Here is an 18,897-nt window from a genome sequence, read left to right as displayed (position 1 = left end):
AACTTATTAATGGTTTTAGATCTCATCACCCATCCGTACTGAAAGTAAGTGTCTCACCTCCTGTCTGTTGCTTCCTCTGCTTGTGATATAGGTAATGCGGTGCCCCATCACTTTGTCAGATGCTCGATCCCAGTTGACTTTGGCACTGCTATGACTGATCTCTGTAAAATGGAGGTTCCTTGGGGGGTTCAGGGGCACTAAAAAACATACATCGTTACAGCTTAAACATACAGCAGCCATTCAAATTCCTTTAGATTCACTTGCCAGTATCATAAGGTACATTCTGCTCTCTGCAGAAATACAGGTCTAAACAACTCCATTATTATGGTACTACAAAGTATATTATATTATAAAGTTGTACGGGCAGAGGGGCACCCAAATGGCGCGTATTTTTGAATACTGATGATACATAATCAAGGTTTATCCTTATCCCGATATTGAACTGTGTTAGCATTAGAATATCTCGGTAAGTATAAGCTGACCTTGATTACGATTATACTATTCAATTTTTACGCCATTTTGTTTGGCTCTGCCGCCTTCCTTCCTCATTCCTCTTTTATTCAAAGTATATTATATGTTTTTGTTTTGCACACACACACACACACACACACACACACACACACACACACACACACACACACACACACACACACACACACACACACACACACACACACATCACTAAAGTCAATTTAAATGATAAATATGCTTTGATATCACGATACTGTTAGTTAAACACTGTGGAATAACATTTTGTCAGCACATAACTGAGAAGAGGTGATTTTTAGTTATACCAGTGTCCCTCTCTTATTTTACCTCTTCTTCTTCTTCTTCTCATCTTCTTCCACCCATTAGGGGTCACCACAGCAGATCAACTGTTTCCATTTCTTCCTGTCCTCTGCATCTTGCTGTGTCACACCAACCGCCTGCATGTCCTCTCTCACCACATCCATAAACCTTAACTTAGGCCTTCCTCTTTTCCTGTTACCAGGTAGCTTCATCCTTAGCATCTTTTTCCCAATATACTCTGCATCCCTCCTCAGCACATGTCCAAACCAACTTAATCTTGCCTCTCTGGCTTTGTCTCCAAACCTTACAAAATGGGCTGACCCTCTAATATACTTATTCCTAATCCTGTCCATCCTCGTCACACCCAGTGCAAATCTTCACATCTTCAGCTCTGCCACGTCCAGCTCTAACTCCTGCCTTTTTGTCAATGCCACTGCCTCCAACCCGTATAACATAGCTGGTCTCACTACCCTCTTGTAAACATTCCCTTTCACTCTTACTGGTACTAGTGTGTCACAAATCACTCCTGACACCCTTCTCCTGCCTGTACTCTCTTCTTCACCTCTCTTTCACACTCGCCATTACTCTGAACTGTTGATCCCAAGTATTTAAACTCATCCACCTTCACCACCTCTACTCCTTGCATCCTCACCATTCCTCTATCCTCCCTCTCATTCACACACATATATTCTGTCTTAATCCTGCTGACCTTCATTCCTCTCCTCTCTAGAGCATATCTCCACTTCTCCAGGGTCTCCTCCACCTGTTCCCTACTCTCACTACAGATCACAATGTCATCTGCAAACATCAAAGTCCACGGGGACTCCTGTCTGATCTCATCTGTCAACCTGTCCATCACCATTCCAAATAAAAAAGGGCTCAAAGCTGATACTTGATGTATTCCCACCTCCACCTTAAACACATCCGTCACTCCCACCATAGACCTCACCGCTGTCACACTACCCTCGTACATATCCTGTGCCACGCTTACATACTTCTCTGCCACTCCCGACTTCCTCATACAATACCACAACTCCTTTCTGGCCACCCTGTCATATGCTTTCTCTAAGTCGACAAAGACACAATGCAACTCCTTCTGACCTTCTCTGTACTTCTCCATCAACACTCTCACAGCAAACATTGCATCTGTAATGCTCTTTCCTGGCATGAAACCATACTGCTGATCACTAATCATCACCTCCCTTCTTAACCTAGCTTCCACTACTCTTTCCCTTAACTCCATGCTGTGACTGATCAGTTTTATCCCTCTGTAGTTAGTACAGCTCTGTAATCACCCTTATTCTTAAAAATTGGTACCAAAACACTTTTTCTCCACTCCTCAGGCATCCTCTTACTTTCCAAAATTTCATTAAACACTCTGGTTAAAAACTCCACTGTCATTTCTCCTAAACACCTCCATGCTTCCACAGGTATGTCATCTGGACCAACAGCCTTTCCATTCTTCATCCTCTTCATAGCTATCCTTACTTCCTCCTTGCTAATCCATTGCACTTCATGATTCACTAGCCGCACATCATCCAACCTTCTCTCCCTCTCATTCTCTTTATTCATCAACCCCTGAAAGTACTCATTCCATCTGCTCAACACACTCTCCTCGCTTGTGAGTATGTTTCCCTCATTATCATTTATCACCTTTATCTGCTGCACATCTTTCCTAGCTCGGTCCCTCTGTCTAGCCAATATGTACAGGTCCTTTTCTCCCTCTTTAGTGTCCAACCTTTCATACAACTCTTCATATGCCTTATTCTTAGCCTTCACCACCTCTCTCTTTGCCATGCAACTCATCTCCTTATTTTCCTGTCTATTTTCTTCATCTCTCTGACAATCCCACTTCTTCTTCACCAACCTCTTTCTCTGTATACTCTTCTGTACTTCCACATTCCACCACCAGGTCTCCTTGTCCTCCTTCCTCTGTCAAGATGTCACACCAAGCACCTTTCATGCCGTTTCCCTTACTAGCTCTGCTGTAGTTACCCAGCTATTCGGTAACTCTTTACTCCCACCCAGTGCCTGTCTTAACTTTTCCCTGAACTCCACCTCACAATCACCCTTTTTCAGTTTCCACCATTTGATCCTTGGTGCTGCCCTCACACTCCTCCTCTTCTTGATCACCAATGTCATTCTACAGACCAACATTCTATGCTGCCTAACTACACTTTCTCCTGTCACCACTTTACAGTCCCCGATCTCCTTCAAACTGGCCTTCCTGCATAGGATATAATCCACCTGTGTGCATCTTCCTCCACTCTTGTATGTCACCCTATGCTCCTCCATCTTGTTAAAATATGTATTCACCACAGCCATGTCCATCCTTTTAGCAAAGTCCACTACCATCTGACCTTCTGCATTCCTTTGCTTAACACCATACCTACCCATCACTTCCTCATCCCCTCTGTTCCCTTCACTAACATGCCCATTGAAATCTGCTCCAATCACCACTCTCTCACCCTTGAGTACAGTCATCACCACTTCATCCAACTCACTCCAAAATTTTTCTTTTTCATCTATCACACACCCAGCTTGCGGAGCATATGCACTAACAACATTCATTATTACATCAGCAATTTCCAGCTTCATAAACATCACTCTATCTGACACTCTTTTCACCTTCAAAACACTCTTGGCATACTGTTCCTTCAGGATAACCCCTACCCCATTTCTCCTCCCATCCACACCATGATAGAACAATTTCACCCGACTCCAATACACCTAGCCTTACTCCCCTTCCATCTGGTCTCTTGCACACACAATTTATCAACCTTCCTTCTGTCCATCATATCAGCTAGCTCTTTCCCTATACCAGTCATACTGCCAACATTCAAAGTTCCTACCCTCACTACCACACTCCTAACCTTTCTCCTCTCTTCCTGCCTTCAGGCATGCCATCCCCCTCTTCTTCTCCTTCAGCCAACAGTAGCCCAATTTCTGTCAGCACCCTGTGGGCTAACAGACGAATGCTTGAGAGAATACGTATATCATATCTAGGTACCTGCTCCCCTAGCCCCTCCTCAAAATAGGTAGCCACTTTCTGTGTATCCCGCTCTGTTATTAAATTGGGATTAAAATTAAGGGACAAATGCCCACCATTATACCTCAAGTTGCTACTGTTATATTTATACACAGCATGGCTCCTGACCCCTATCCCCAAAAAGCACCCACCTTCTGTGATTCCTTCTAATGTTAGACTGGGCCAAAACTGAAAAAAAAGCAAATAAAATGTAATATATTTCCTGCCAGACATATATAAACATCATACTTATTTACTCTCTCCCAAAACACAAACACACACAGCCACTTCCTCATTCATACCTGCATTCACTCAGACATCACTCTCACTCTCCCGATCTCACACACACACACACACACACACACACACACACACACACACACACACACACACACACACACACACAGAGCCACTTCTTCATTCATTCCTGCATTCACTCACACATCGCTCTCACTCTCCCGATCTCACACACACAGACACAGCCACTTCCTCATTCATACCTGCATTCACTCAGACACTCAGACATCGTTCTCACTCTCCCAATATCACACACACACACACACACACACACACACACACACACACACACACACACACACACACACACAACCACTTCTTCATTCATTCCTGCATTCACTCACACATCTCTCACTCTCCTGATCTCACACATACACACACACAGCCACTTCTTCATTCATTCCTGCATTCACTCACACTCGCCGCAAACTAATAAGCTTAACTGCAAAATAAACCGCAAACTATTTGTGGTTTATTTTGTAGCGAAGCTTATTAGTTCTCGGCGCCCCTGTGAGGAAGCCGTGGTTCTCCAGGGCACTACAGCGCATACTTTCGGAACCCCTAAAATATGCACTTTACGTGTGCCGCAGGGGGGGGGGCTTGGGAAAACCTGGATTCAGCAAGGGAGCAGAGAATCAAAAAAGTTTAGGAACCACTATCATAAATAAAGACATAGGTGACCTGAAAACCCTGGATCCTACCCAATTTAGCTTCATGAAGAGCAGATCCTGCCTGTTAAATCTGGTGGAGTTCTCTGAAAGCATGACCAAGCCATTGATGGGGGCAAATCTGTGCATACAGCATCCCTCGACTTGGCAAAAGCTTTTGACACAGTCCCTTTCAGGCATTACCAATAAACTTAGAAAACTGAATGTAAACCCCTTCGTAGTAAGATGGGTTGCCAGTTGGATCACAAACCAGACACACACTATCAAAGTGGGTGACTCCACATCAACCAGCAGACCTGTTACCAATGGAGTGTGACAGAGTTCAGTGCTGGGCCCCCTACTGTTTGGTATATACTTCTCAGAAGTTTAGGTCAAAACTAAAGGGTTATGACTGACCAAGTTTGCAGACAACTGCAAACTAGGTACAGTCACTGAATACCCAAATGATGCCAGTATATTCCAGGATGGTCTCACACTGACCATTGACTGGTGTATTAGTCATGGTCTCAAACTGAATGCAAAGAAATGTATCATCATTCCCTTCGACACAAAATAATGTCCTTTCACACTATCAAATCAGTAGCAATACCCTAAGTACCCATTAAGTTGTAAGGGACCTGGGACCACAGGTTTACAGCGACCTTAACTTCAACCACCAAGTGCCTACCATTGTAAGGAAAGCTTTTCACATAGCTCACTTGATTAGTAAAGGCATTGCCTCAAGAGAAAAAGAAGTTATAACCCCCCCCCCCATACTCAGGACTTATCCGGCCCATAACAGAGTATAACATCCCATTTGGTATGTACCATACTAAGCACCTACGGCAATTAGAGAGATCTCAGAGGTTTCTAACAAAGAAAATCAAGGGGCTCCAGCATGTACCTTACATGGACCGACTAAAATCCCTGTCACTAAACTCCGTATCATATAGACTTCTTAGGGGAGACTTATGCCTGGCGTACAGAGCAACCCAAGACCCAAACCTAATAAACCTACTGCATATCAATAAATTAAATGGGTCTTGGGCTTCCCATTCCAGAGACTTAAATATGGCCTGCAACTTAAATAGGACATGCTGGATGGATAGCTTTATCTCCCAGCAACTGTCACGTGTTTGGAACAGGCTACCAATTCATGTGAAGCAGAGAACCTCTATGACACTGTTCAAGAGGAACCTGGATGAGTGGATGAGGCACAGTAAATTCTTACCAGGGATACTGCCCACAACCCTCCTGGACATGGACAGTCATCATTAAATGCAATCTTGGTATTGTGTAGTATCTCTACGGTATTAAATTGGGTTGATAAGGCTAGGCTTAAAATGACCTCAGGGTCCAGTAATCTCCTATGATGCTCTGATCCTATGAAGATGAATGGCTATGTAATATTATTTCACCTCCATAGTCCATACAAACAAATTGTAACACATTAAAGTATTCCAATCCAAATTGTTCCACACAAATCACTGAGCCAGAAAAATCTTGCCTAAATTATCAAGTTGATGACTGCCAGCAACATTGTAAAAATAGCAATGGCTCATCTCGTCACATCATCCTTTCATCCTAACTGCCCACACAAATCACAAAGCCAGAAAAATATTGCCCAAACTATCTGGTGTATCACTGCCAACATTATTGTAAAAATAGTAATAACACTTCTTACCATGCCATTCCCCTCAGCACAGTTGTGCACACAAATTAAAAAGCTAGAAAAACTGACCACAATATGATCTGGTTAATCACTGCCAGCACTGAAAAAACAGTTGTAACACTTAACTCACTGCTCCATTCCCTTCATCCCAGCTGCCCACAGAAATTGCAAAACCAGAAAAATTGTCAAAGTAAATCTGGTTGATCACCACCAGCATTATTGTAAATGTTCAAATAACAGGTATGTTACCAGTACCGCATCACCCCTGTTCTTTCTAGCCAATCAGAATTGAACATATCGCTGATTTTATCCATTTACAACTTCTTGAGGAAGCTTTTCTCCTATATACACTGAATGCTGAGAGGTCTGCACTGCACTCACATGGCATCTCAATATTTAAACAAAAGTAATGACACGCCTGTAAATAGCAAGTCAGTTAGAGCCCTTCCCCCGAAGAGCACAATGTTTTGCAGGTGCATTTTATTTCAAATTACAAGTAAAATTTATTTACTTATTTTTGCAGCAATGAAACATTGCTCTAAAAAAATGAATAGGGAAAAAGCACCTCCACAGGCATGGAGCCCTAGGTGGTTGCTTAGTTCACCTATGCGTAAGGCTGGACTTGATTCTAATACTATTAGTTATAGCTTATCCTACCTGCAGTAACAGAGAGCCATTTCATCTTTCAATCTCTCCATGAGTCAAGAACTGGCCCAGCTTTTATTTCATGCCTTCTTTTTAATTTACATTTCAAAGGACCACCCGGTTATGCTGCTGTCCTCTTCCAGGCCCTAAGCTTACATTTGATTATTGATTTGAGGAGATCTGTATTCTAACTCTACTTTAAATTAACCTCCCAGGAGCAGAGCTGTGCAATTAAACAGTCATCAAGCTTGGTGGTCATATGACCTCCCAAACCACAATTCCGACCTCAGTGATCACAAATCAGAGCAGTAGCAGTAGACTCAGTGATTCTATTACTTTATCTAAAATTTAATGCAATGGACTTTTTCACAGCCATTCAGGATTGCCATGACTCTCGGGACCTTTATTTTCCATTTGTCAAGGACTGATAGTATTGTAGACCTTATATAAATGTCTGCTGCCGTTGTTTACTGTCTCTTTTGCTCACCAAGCAACTTTAATAAAGGTCCATAGTCAGTAAGCAACTTGATTTTCTAAATCAAAAGATTTTGATGAAACTTATTTACTCCTAACATCAAAGCACGTTTTTTTTTGTTTTTTGTTTTATAAATCAAACAGATAATGCTTCTCCTTAGCAAGAATCAGGACTTTTTATGAGCAGTCAGTGATTCTTTCATTCCCTGAAGGCATGCCATATTAAATCACTGTATCTGTCACACAGGTTGAGGCATCAACAGTGACAATGGCGATAACTCATTGTACTCTAGTTTTACGGTACCAACGACGGTCTTTCTTTACACTTCCTGAAACATTTTGCTCCAGTACTTTCAATCCCTATGTCACGTTTTCTTTTAGCAATGCATATAATGACTGTGAACCTGGTACAGGTCTGTAATGAAACACTGCATCTGTTTAGTCAAGATGCAAAGATAATCAGCATTAGGTCACACTGTGCTACTCCATCTGCATTATTTGCTGCTTCTTATGCACTTCTTGTGTATTTTGCATTCTGTCTTGTACTCCTTGTATATCCAGCATATGGCTGCGTACTCCCTTTTATTCTGGTAACTGCCATGCACTGACTGTAAATCCTGCACACTGCCTTGCACTGACTGTAAATCCTAGACACTGCCATGCACTGGCTGCATATTCTGGACACTGCAATACACTAACTGTATATCCTGGATACTGCCATACACTGACTGTATATTCTGGATACTGCCATACACTGACTGTATATTCTGGACACTGCCATACACTGACTGTATATTCTGGATACTGCCATACACTGACTGTATATTCTGGACACTGCCATACACTGACTGTATATCCTGGATACTGCCATACACTGACTGTATATTCTGGACACTGCCGTGCACTGACGGTATATCCTGGACAGTGCCATATACTGACTGTATATCATGGACACTGCCATGCACTGACTGTATAATCTGGACACTGCCGTGCACTGACTGTATATCCTGGACAGTGCCATACACTGACTGTATATTCTGGACACTGCCATGCACTGACTGTATATCATGGACACTGCCATGCATTGGCTGTATATCCTGGACACTGCCATACACTGACTATATATCATGGACACTGCCATGCACTGACTGTATATCATGGACACTGCCATGCACTGGCTGCATATTCTGGACACTGCCATACACTGACTGTATACTCTGGACACTGCCATGCACTGACTCCATATCCTGGACACTGCCATGCACCGACTGTATATCATGGACGCTGCCATGTACTGGCTGCATATTCTGGACACTGCCATACACTGAGTGCATATTCTGGACACTGCCATGCACTGACTGTATATTCTGGACACTGCCATGCACTGGCTGTATATCCTGGACAGTGCCATACACTGACTGTATATCCTGGTCACTGCCATACACTGACTGTATATTCTGGACACTGTCATCCACTGACTGTATATCATGGACACTGCCATACACTGACTGTATATTCTGGACACTGCCATGCACTGACTGTATCTGGACACTGCCATACACTGACTGTATATCCGGGACACTGCCATCCACTGACTGTATATCCTGGACACTGACATACACTAACTGTATTTCCAGGACAATGCCATGCACTGACTGTATGTTGTGAATACTGCCATGCACTCTACACACACTCTGCCAACTCCTTTTTTTCTTAATAGTCCTATACATTTTTCTTCCTGTACAGAATATAATTAAGCATTGCTGTCTTTGCACCCACCATTGTACATCTTTTCTTGTAGTTTTTAACACCTTCATGTCTGTTTCTTGCACCCTTTAAGGATTCAACATGCTACTTTTGCTAAGTCCTACCTAGACAGTGAGTACCTGCACACTGTCCTTGTCTGGTACTTTATGGGTCACAAAGGTGCTGACAGATTACTGTACAGTATGGATCCTACGTGCTGATGTCACTGAATCTTACGGTATCATCCTTATACATTTTGCTGGTCTCCCCTGATGTCACTGAATCTTACGGTATCATCTCTATACATTTTGCTGGTCTCCTCTGATGACACTGAATCTAACAGTATCATCCCAATACATTTTGCCGGTCTCCCCTGATGCCACTGAATCTTACGGTATCATCCCAATACATTTTGCTGGTCTCCTCTGATGTCACTGAATCTTACAGTATCATCCCTATACATTTTGCTGGTCTCCTCTGATGTCACTGAATCTTACAGTATCATCCCAATACATTTTTCTGGTCTCCTCTGATGTCACTGAATCTTACGGTATCATCCCCATACATTTTGCTGGTCTCCTCTGATGTCACCGAATCTTACGGTATCATCCCAATACATTTTGCTGGTCTCCTCTGATGTCACTGAATCTTACGGTATCATCCCTATACATTTTGCTGGTCTGAAACATTGGTCTCCTAGGTCTACTCATGGATAATTCTACTTATTACTACTTCAGTAGGTGGGCTCATGTCCTGAGTCACCCAGCTTACCTGTCATTTTATTCTATATTCCACATGGAAGCATATTAAATATGAGATTTCTAGCCATTTCATGTTAAGTAACTCTGCGTTACTTACATGTAGTTGTCTGGACAGCTACAGGATCACTGGCTTCCTCTCCATACAGCGCATAAATAGTCATGGCATATTCCGTGTTGGAAGAGAGTCCATCAATTTCAATATCTGTATGTTCTGCAGCCACGATTATCTAAACACATAAGGAAAAAATAAACAGAACAATTACAGCACTGATTGCAAACTGGTTCTCTTTGTGAGACTTGATAATTAGCTGCTACATCTCATGTACCATTAAGGTATTTGGCATATTCAAGCAAAATACAATGCATCAAAATTGTCACATGACCACATATAATGATGTGCTAATTAGATAAAACTGGTTTACAATTGCAAAATGTGATTTATATGTTCTGATGGAAACAAACTCATCAACATCTGGAATGATTTATGATATTCTCATTAATTCCAGCAGGTGTAAGTTGATTTATGATATACCCAGTAATGCCAGCAGGTGTATATTTAGAATATCACAATGGCACCTAACACATAGTATACTTTTTAGTATTTGTTTTGCCGTTAGTGTACTATTCTGCATACTATGATACCAAATGTGCATTTCTGTAGTATGAAAGTGAGCATAAACTTAGACAGAGTAATCCAGAGAAAGTATTTTTACTGGGTACACATTTTTCAAATATACCTACATAACCCAGTGTAGTACCTGCCACAGGCAAAAGGGTTGTGGTGGTTATAAGGAAATCTAAAAAGCAGAATTCTCCAGATTTCTTACAGATTAGAAGATACACAAAAACTCAGCCTTTTGTCAGTTGCTGCTATGGAGTATTATTATTATTATTGTTATTGTTATTATTATATTATTATTATATTATTATTATTATTATTATATTATTATTATTATTAGTGTTATTATTATTATTATTATTATATTATTATTATTATTATTATATTATTATTATTATTGTTATTGTTGTTATTATTATTATTATTATTATTATTATATTATTATTATTATATTATTATTATTATTATTATATTATTAGTATTATTATTATTATTATTATTATTATATTATTATTATTATATTACTACTATTATTATTATTGTTATTATTATTATTATTATTATTATATTATTATTATTATATTATTAGTATTATTAGTATTATTATTGTTATTATTATTATTATATTATTATTATTATTATTGTTATTATTATATTATTATTATTATTATTATTATTGTTATATTATTATTATTGTTGTTATTATTGTTATTATTGTTATTATTATTATTATTATTGTTATTATTATTATATTATTATTATTATTATTATTGTTGTTATTATTATATTATTATTATTATGCTTTTTATTGAAATTGGTCTTGTGGCTCTGTCTCTCTGTAGTTTTGTCACACTCCTCGATGCACTAAGCTGTGCAGGGTGCTGCAGTACTGTCTGTTGCATAATGATTGCTTCCCACTGGATGTAGATGTTGCCTGCATTGCTGACTTCCCACCTTTTTTAGTTTTTAAGTAAAAATATAAGTAAAAAAAAAGAATGTATGTGGTCGCCACACTTGGTAGAAGTGGAACTTCTGTTCTCTCCAGAGCTGCCTGTCCCCATACAGACTAAGTGATTCACTGTCTGGTCTCCCCATATGTCCATTGAGCTTTTGCCAACAGTCGAACTCCGAAGCCACAATGTGCCGCATGCAGCTCCGGAGCACCTGAGTCAGACACACAGGCAAGGGATGGAAAGGGAGAGCCAGACCTTGGGCATTACTGGACCAGTACTGAAGCAGAATCAGCATCAAGTGCTAGCTGGACAGTTACATTACCAGGATGATTGGAGGACTTGTGCACATCATCAGTATCACAGAGGACATCATTCTCTCTCTGTGTCGCTGCCGCTGTAGTCACCACCATCATGGGACCAGAAGTCACTCGGGCTGTGCTCTAGATTAACTTCCCACACTTGCCCAGTGGTTGCTGTATCTTCCAGCCATAAGTGTCACAAGTTTTGGGGGCCTAGGGCTGGTGAGGTGGTGGGTGGAGGGGGTCTGTGTTATGGATGGGAGGGGAGCATGCTGGGGGGTCTGTGTTATGGATGGGAGGGGAGCTTGCTGGGGGGTCTGTGTTTGGATGGGAGAGGAGAATGCTGGGGGTCTGTGTTATGGATGGGAGGAGCGTGCTGGGGTGTCTGTGTTATGGATGGGAGGGAGCGTGCTGGGGTCTGTCTTATGGATGGGAGGGGAGCATGCTGGGGGGTCTGAGTTATGGATGGGAGGGGAGCATGCTAGGGGGGTCTGTGTTATGGATGGGAGGGGAGAATGCTGGTGGGGTCTGTGTTATGGATGGGAGGGGAGCATGCTGGGGGGATCTGTGTTATGGATGGGACGGGAGCGTGCTGAGGGGCTGGGGGGTCTGTGTTATGGATGGGAGGGGAGCATGCTGGGGGGTCTGTGTTATGGATGGGAGGGGAGCGTGCTGGGGGGTATGTGTTATGGATGGGAGGGGAGCATGCTGGGGGGGACTGTGTTATGGATGGGAGGGGAGCGTGCTGGGGAGGCTGTGTTATGAATGGAACTTTACTTATCGTTGTGGTTTCTGATGGATAATTCACTGACTGTTGCATGGATGCATAGATGGATGGATTGAATGAAATATTGATGGCTCATCAGTTACCTGTTCTGTTGTTATGCATGTCTTCCTTTGTCCACTTGTGACCGAGGTTTCCAGCTGCAGTGACACTTTCCTCAGCTGCTGCTTACCACCTGCCTCAGAGTATCAATTTTCATATGCCCATTTCCTGCTCTTGGCCCTCTCACTACCATGCCTAAGGAAGTGTCATTTCAAAAAGTAACACAGCAATAAATTATATAACAGGCATGCCTGATGTGCAACATACTTGGGTAAATGTTTCTTTTTGTTAAGTGAGTAGGGCCGTGAACAGTTTTCTGCCACTACAGAGGCTAAAAGGACATTATACTGTATGTGGACATATTAGTGTAGCCAGCAAAACTACAAGTTTGGGCGGATTACTCAGACAAACCCAGACAGTCACCAGAAGTTAGATTGAACACTGGTCTCTAGAGCCATAGTTTTCAACTAGTAAGGCACGGATGTCAGCTAGGGTCACCCCCTCTATTTCTTTACCTTTCTTTGGGCAGTTGTATCCTGTGAAAAAAAACCCTGAAAAATGTCAAATGTTAGGTAAAAAAATATGTCATATTTTCTAAATACGCTCTAAGTTTTCTTTAGTAGTTGAGTAAAACAATTAATGTTATGTTGTCCTATCTCACCTTCATTCTTACAATGATGGGTTCTGAGCCGATCCTCAGCTCTGACTCGGCCAAATACACAGCTGAAAGACTTAAACTTGGCTTGTGGCAAGTAGGTATCCCATAACGCAGGGGTGTAACTCCCCAGATCTCGTTGGCCGCTTTACGAGGTTGGATGCGCTCTACATGGCAGTGGCTAAGTTGTGAAAAAAGTTCTACTTATTACCTTTATTAAACCTTTAATCTCTTTCTATATTATAGTAGATGTTTTTTCTTGCATTTGTGGTTACATAGTTAGCCTTTGAACTAGTATATTTAGATTTTATAGCTATATTCCCTCTTTGGTGCTGCCTTTGACCATCATTTTTGTAGGCCCTGCTGTATCCCTTGTAGTGGTTGTTGTTGTTGTGTCTTGTCGGATAGTTTAATAGTAGCTCATTTAAGTTAGAGAGCTCTTTGCCTGTTTTAGTTAGAGGGCTTGTAGTTGGTGTGTTGTTTCTGGGATTTAGGGCCATTTTAGTTAGAGACCTTATTATCTTCCCTTGTTCATCTGTCTCCTCAATGTTTTTCTGTAGTTAGCTATACATTAGTAGTTTTAGTAATTAGAACTTTTTGTTGCTATATTGTGATCTTTTGTCATAATCATGTCCAAAGACCCAATGGAGAGGGAACATAAGCCTTCGGCTTCAAAAAATGCCAGAAGTGTTCACAAAAGATGTCTATCACCGACGGTCATCTCATATGTGTTTACTGCCTTGGAGCTATTCATTTACAAGAGGATTGTACATTCTGTCATTCCTTCAGTGCCAGGGTTTTACAAGAAAGGAGAAACAAATTGATCCTTAAGGGGCTCTTAAAGCCAACTTTTGAGGAAGCTATCCACAGTTCTTCTTCTCCTTCATCAAAAAAGGAAAAACGTCAAAAGAGACAATCAGCTGTTGTATCGGCTCATTCGGAGCCTCCAGTCAAGTTACTTAAAATTTCTAAGGCTACTACCTCCTCTGTTCCATAGTCCTCGGAGATGTCAGAGGTAATTTTGATTGACAAGCCTGGTTCTTCAGCTCCAAAGTCTTCGGAGCTGCAAAATACCTCTTCTCAGAGCTGGTCCATGGAGATTTCACCAGTTTCCCCTACACTGAGATCTCCCATTTTGCACAGGTCTCATTCTCCGTCCCTATCCTCCAGGTCCACCAGGAGCTTATCTGACGATGAAGTGGAACGAGTGGTGCACAGACTCTTGAAGTCTCCGGCACTAACCAAATTACTTTTGGCTCTGACCCATTTGGTCCCGGAGCCTACTATACCAATTGTACCCAGGGTTATTCCTTCTCCGAGCCAAGCTGCACCTTCAGAGCCAGAGTACTTGGTACCACTTACTGTGTATCCGTCAATTCCGAGAAGCCCTTCAGTGATCACAGAGCCGACCTCTGCTCCGACAATCTCAGTACTATCCGGAGGGTCTAGGAGCTGGGGTTCCCTGGTCAGCCCCAAGGGGGATTCTCATCCCCAATCTTCTTCGGTGCCGAGCCTACCTCTTGGAGCATTGGTCTAGGTTAGCTCGGCTCTTACATTGGCCTCGGGGCCAATCTCACTGGGTCTAGTGGCTTCCTCTGTCTCCTCAGATCTGAGGGAGTCTTTGGAGCCAGTGGGATCCACCTTTGAGCTGATGAGGAGTGTGCTGTCTGCTCCTACAGCTCCACATAAGGATACCAGCACTCGTCCCCCTAAGGCACTGACTACTGTCTTGTCACCACCCATTCCACAGGACAGCAGATATCCAGAGTCTCAAGATCCCCCACTGGGTGAACTCCTCTCTTCCAAGGCCACCCTAGAATACACTTCTGAGGAGCCCCCTTGGAAGAGAACTTGCAAGAGGAAGCACGTAGACTCTCCAGATGAGTCCGTAACTTCAGACACTGACCTCGAGGAGTCAGAAGGGCTCCCACAGTTGTCCTCTGATGATATCTCATTCGCAGATATTATAGAGATCCTGAAGCAGAGAAGCGGCTGGCAAGCCACCACCCCTTCTGTTGAGGAGTCAGTGTAGCTGAAGGCTTTTGGATCTCAACCTTCAGTCTCCTGGGTGTCTCCTAATGGACTTGGTCAGTCGAAAGGCGTGGGAGTCACCTGACACAATGGAACCAGTCCCTCAGAGGCCAAACAAATTCTTATCAGCTCCTTCCGGAAAGGATTTCCTCACTAAAGGGGTACCTGTAGATGCTATGGTGGTGGCAGCAGCCACCAAAAAGGAACTTTCAGAGACATCCTCATCTGTCCATCCTCCGAACAAAGACTCTCGAATGATGGACAGATACGGGAACCATGTCTTTTCATCAGCGACCTTTACTCTTCGATCGCTGAACTACCTCACTCATTTCACAAGGCTACAAAGAGATCTCCTGAAAGAACTAGGAGATACTCTAGAAGGTACATTGGCTTCAGGGGTGAATGAGAAGGTCTCCTCCCAGCTATCTACCTTAAATTCCTTTGTCAACTCCTCCATGAGGCTGATCTCCTATGCAGCTGATGGAACGAGCAGGGCAGCGGGTTCCGGAGTTTCCCTTAGGAGACACTCCTGGATGCGTTTGTGCAATTTTGCGGAGCCTTTTAAGTCTACTTTTACTAATGTCCCTTTTGATGATTCCTCACTCTTTGGACCCAAAGTAAAACACACTCTCACCCGATGCAAGCAGGAAGGAAAAACTCTCTCTCTGCCATTGGAGTACATTTTTCCATACCTTCAAGACCTTATCCTAAAGGTCAGAAGAGTGTGAAAATGTGGTTCAGAAGATCCCAGAGAGTTTTCCAGGATGCACGGGGTGAATCCTTCCCCAGGGGCAGAGGGGGAGGTAACAATGGTAGACGCCACCCTAGAGGCAGAGGGGGCCCGCAGAACCAGGGCAACTGTGATTCCTTTCGCGGACGCCCCTATCAGCGCTCCTGAAAGGAGGCCCGACTGCTCTGCTCTAGAGGCAGTCAAGGGACGTTTATCTATGTAACCAGAAGCCTGGCAGACTATCACAGGAAACTATTAAACAGCAAAGATCTGGTGAAAGTGCCCAAAACGTAACTAGTAATCCAAAATTAGGCACCGGAGACCAGCAGTTCCAACTCACAAGTAATTTAATGTTCAAACACAGCAAAAGGAACACACACATCCACAAATAACTTTAACACTGATAAAAACACTTCCCCTTACGTTTTCATCTCATAGAACTTCATCAGATTGGGCAAAAACATCATAGTTACCTAGTTAAATAACTTTTCCTGTTTGAATAGACCAATGAAATCAGTGATTCAATTAGTTACCAAGATACAGAAAGAGTGGATTCTAAACTGCATGTGACAGTCTTACTAGTCTAGCACCATCTGGTGGACAAATAATAAAACACATGAAAATTATATAAAATCAAGAATTCATTAAATAAATAAACCAGGATAAAATAACATGGATATACATAAAAAAATGTAAAAATATCACAGTTTTGCAGACCTGAGCTTGAGTACAGGTTTTAAAGACACCATAGCATTAAGTCCTGAATTGTTGCAAGCATCTAGGACTAACTGCCAATATAGTTCCCTGTATTCAAGTCTGGTCTCCCATGGCCCACCCCTGGGGTCTATAGGGACCACTTCTATCACGAACAATTGATTCTCTGCTTTTGGACATGCCTGTAGATGTTTTTACAAGGCATTATTATAATTTTTCTTCCTTAAATCATAAAGGTGTTCATACATTCTTTGTTTTAACCTCCTTTCTGTCTTACCCACATAGAGTCACATGCCCCACACAAAACAATATATACCACACCTGTGGTATCATAATTTGCCTACCCTCTAGTAGTTATATACTTGTTTCTACATTTTAAATATAACATGTCCCCAGCCCGTATGTACTTACATTGGGTACAACTTCCACATTTGTGTGTAAATTTTTTATTACTAATGAGAGATCCGAAATTGTTACAATGGGAACCTCCTTCCAAAATATTTTTGATATTTCATCCTTTTTTGTACACACATTTAAGTGGCTTGTCAAATATACAATTTAAATCTGATAAGGTTGCAAATTTTTTCCACTCCTTGTCTATAACTTGTTTGACCAAATTTGTTTCACCATCATATGTGATAGTCAAAGCAGATTGGTAAGACACCCCTTCTATCTTCGTACCTAGCCTTGCATAATCAGAGGGGTGATTTTTGCCCAAAATAGGCGCAAACCTAGACTCTCTACCATCCATGGCTTCTGTTAATACATCATTCAAAAGTGTTGGAGGGTACCCCCTGGTTTTGAACATTTCTACTATAAAATCACATTCTCTTTTAAAATCCTGGTCATCAGATGTCATTCTGCTAGCCCGGACCAGTTGACCTTTTATTACCCCTCTATTTTGGTGTGGGGAGTGGGTACTTGCATAGTGAAGATAAGAATTTGAGAATGTCTGCTTTCTATGTATTTTAGATTTGAAACCATTGTCCACCCTTTGAATGTTAACATCAAGGTAATTTAACTCACTATTAATAAGCTGATATATAAATTTTAGAAACTTAGTAGTCTTAGAAATGTATTCAAGGAATTCAAAAAAATGATGATCAGTACCAGTCCAAAAAATACAGATGTCATCTAAAAAGCGCCCATACAAGTTCCAATATTGCTTAAATTCAGAGGTGAGCACATATTTGTTTTCCCACTACAGGAGAATAATATTGGCGTAGGTAGGGGCACAGTGTGTCCCCATTGCCACGCCCTTCAATTGTTTATAGTATTCTCCCTGAAAGAAAATAAAATTATTCTTAAGAACTAGGTCCATTAAAATTAGACAAGTGCGAAATACACCAAAGGGAATATCCCCACAATCGGCTATGAATTCCTCAAACCAAGCAAGCCCCACATCATGTGGAATACACGTGAACAAATCCACTACATCAAGTGTAATGAAAGTACTTGTGTTGGATTGTTGTTCATTGCTTATGCGTCTTAAAAAATCCCATGAATCCTTGAGAATATTCTCATTTTTGAAAACTGTGTTTTTTAGATTATAATCTATATATTTTGCCAAAGGTGCAGTTACTGATCCTTCCGCAGAGACAATAGGCCTAAGCGGTGGGTCAGTAATACTTTTGTGGACCTTAGGTATGCCAAATATAGAGGGTACTCTGGGCTTGTCGACATTTAAAAAGTTATAAGTCTCAATGTCTATGAGCCCCTCTATCACTAGATCATTTAGACACATGGAAATCTTTTTATAGGCAATGTTGACTTCATTCAAGGAAACTCTAGCGTATGTCTCTTCATCATTGAGCCAGTCAAACATTTTGCTTTCATAGCTGATACGATCCATTAAAACAACCCCTCCACCCATGTCTGGTTTCATGGTTCTAAGGTTTTTGTTTTCCTTAAAATCATTTAGAATATTCTTTTCCTCAGTGGTTACATTTGGGGTCACTCTATTATATTTCAACATTTCCTTAATTCTTTTTCCACTACCAGTTCAAAATGT

At 41.7% G+C, this 18,897-nt stretch overlaps 1 protein-coding gene across 4 annotated transcripts in view; it reads right to left on the bottom strand.

Annotated features, from left to right (window-relative positions):
* LOC122817233 (collagen alpha-1(XIV) chain-like) overlaps positions 1 to 18,897 on the bottom strand; it is a 950,064-nt gene that overhangs the window by 519,541 nt on the left and 411,626 nt on the right. For all 4 annotated transcript variants that reach the window (XM_044090454.1, XM_044090451.1, XM_044090453.1 and 1 more), the window contains exons 14-15: positions 10,157 to 10,286; positions 58 to 197 (exon numbers count right to left, since the gene is read on the bottom strand). In XM_044090454.1, coding sequence (XP_043946389.1) covers positions 58 to 197; positions 10,157 to 10,286 — 270 coding nt within the window. The remainder of the gene's footprint in view (positions 1 to 57; positions 198 to 10,156; positions 10,287 to 18,897) is intronic.

The sequence above is a fragment of the Protopterus annectens genome, chromosome 12.part0 (genome assembly GCF_019279795.1).
Source record: "Protopterus annectens isolate FY-2018-M chromosome 12.part0, PAN1.0, whole genome shotgun sequence".
In the NCBI taxonomy this organism is placed as follows: domain Eukaryota; kingdom Metazoa; phylum Chordata; order Ceratodontiformes; family Protopteridae; genus Protopterus; species Protopterus annectens.
This window is presented reverse-complemented; position numbering and strand designations above follow the sequence as displayed.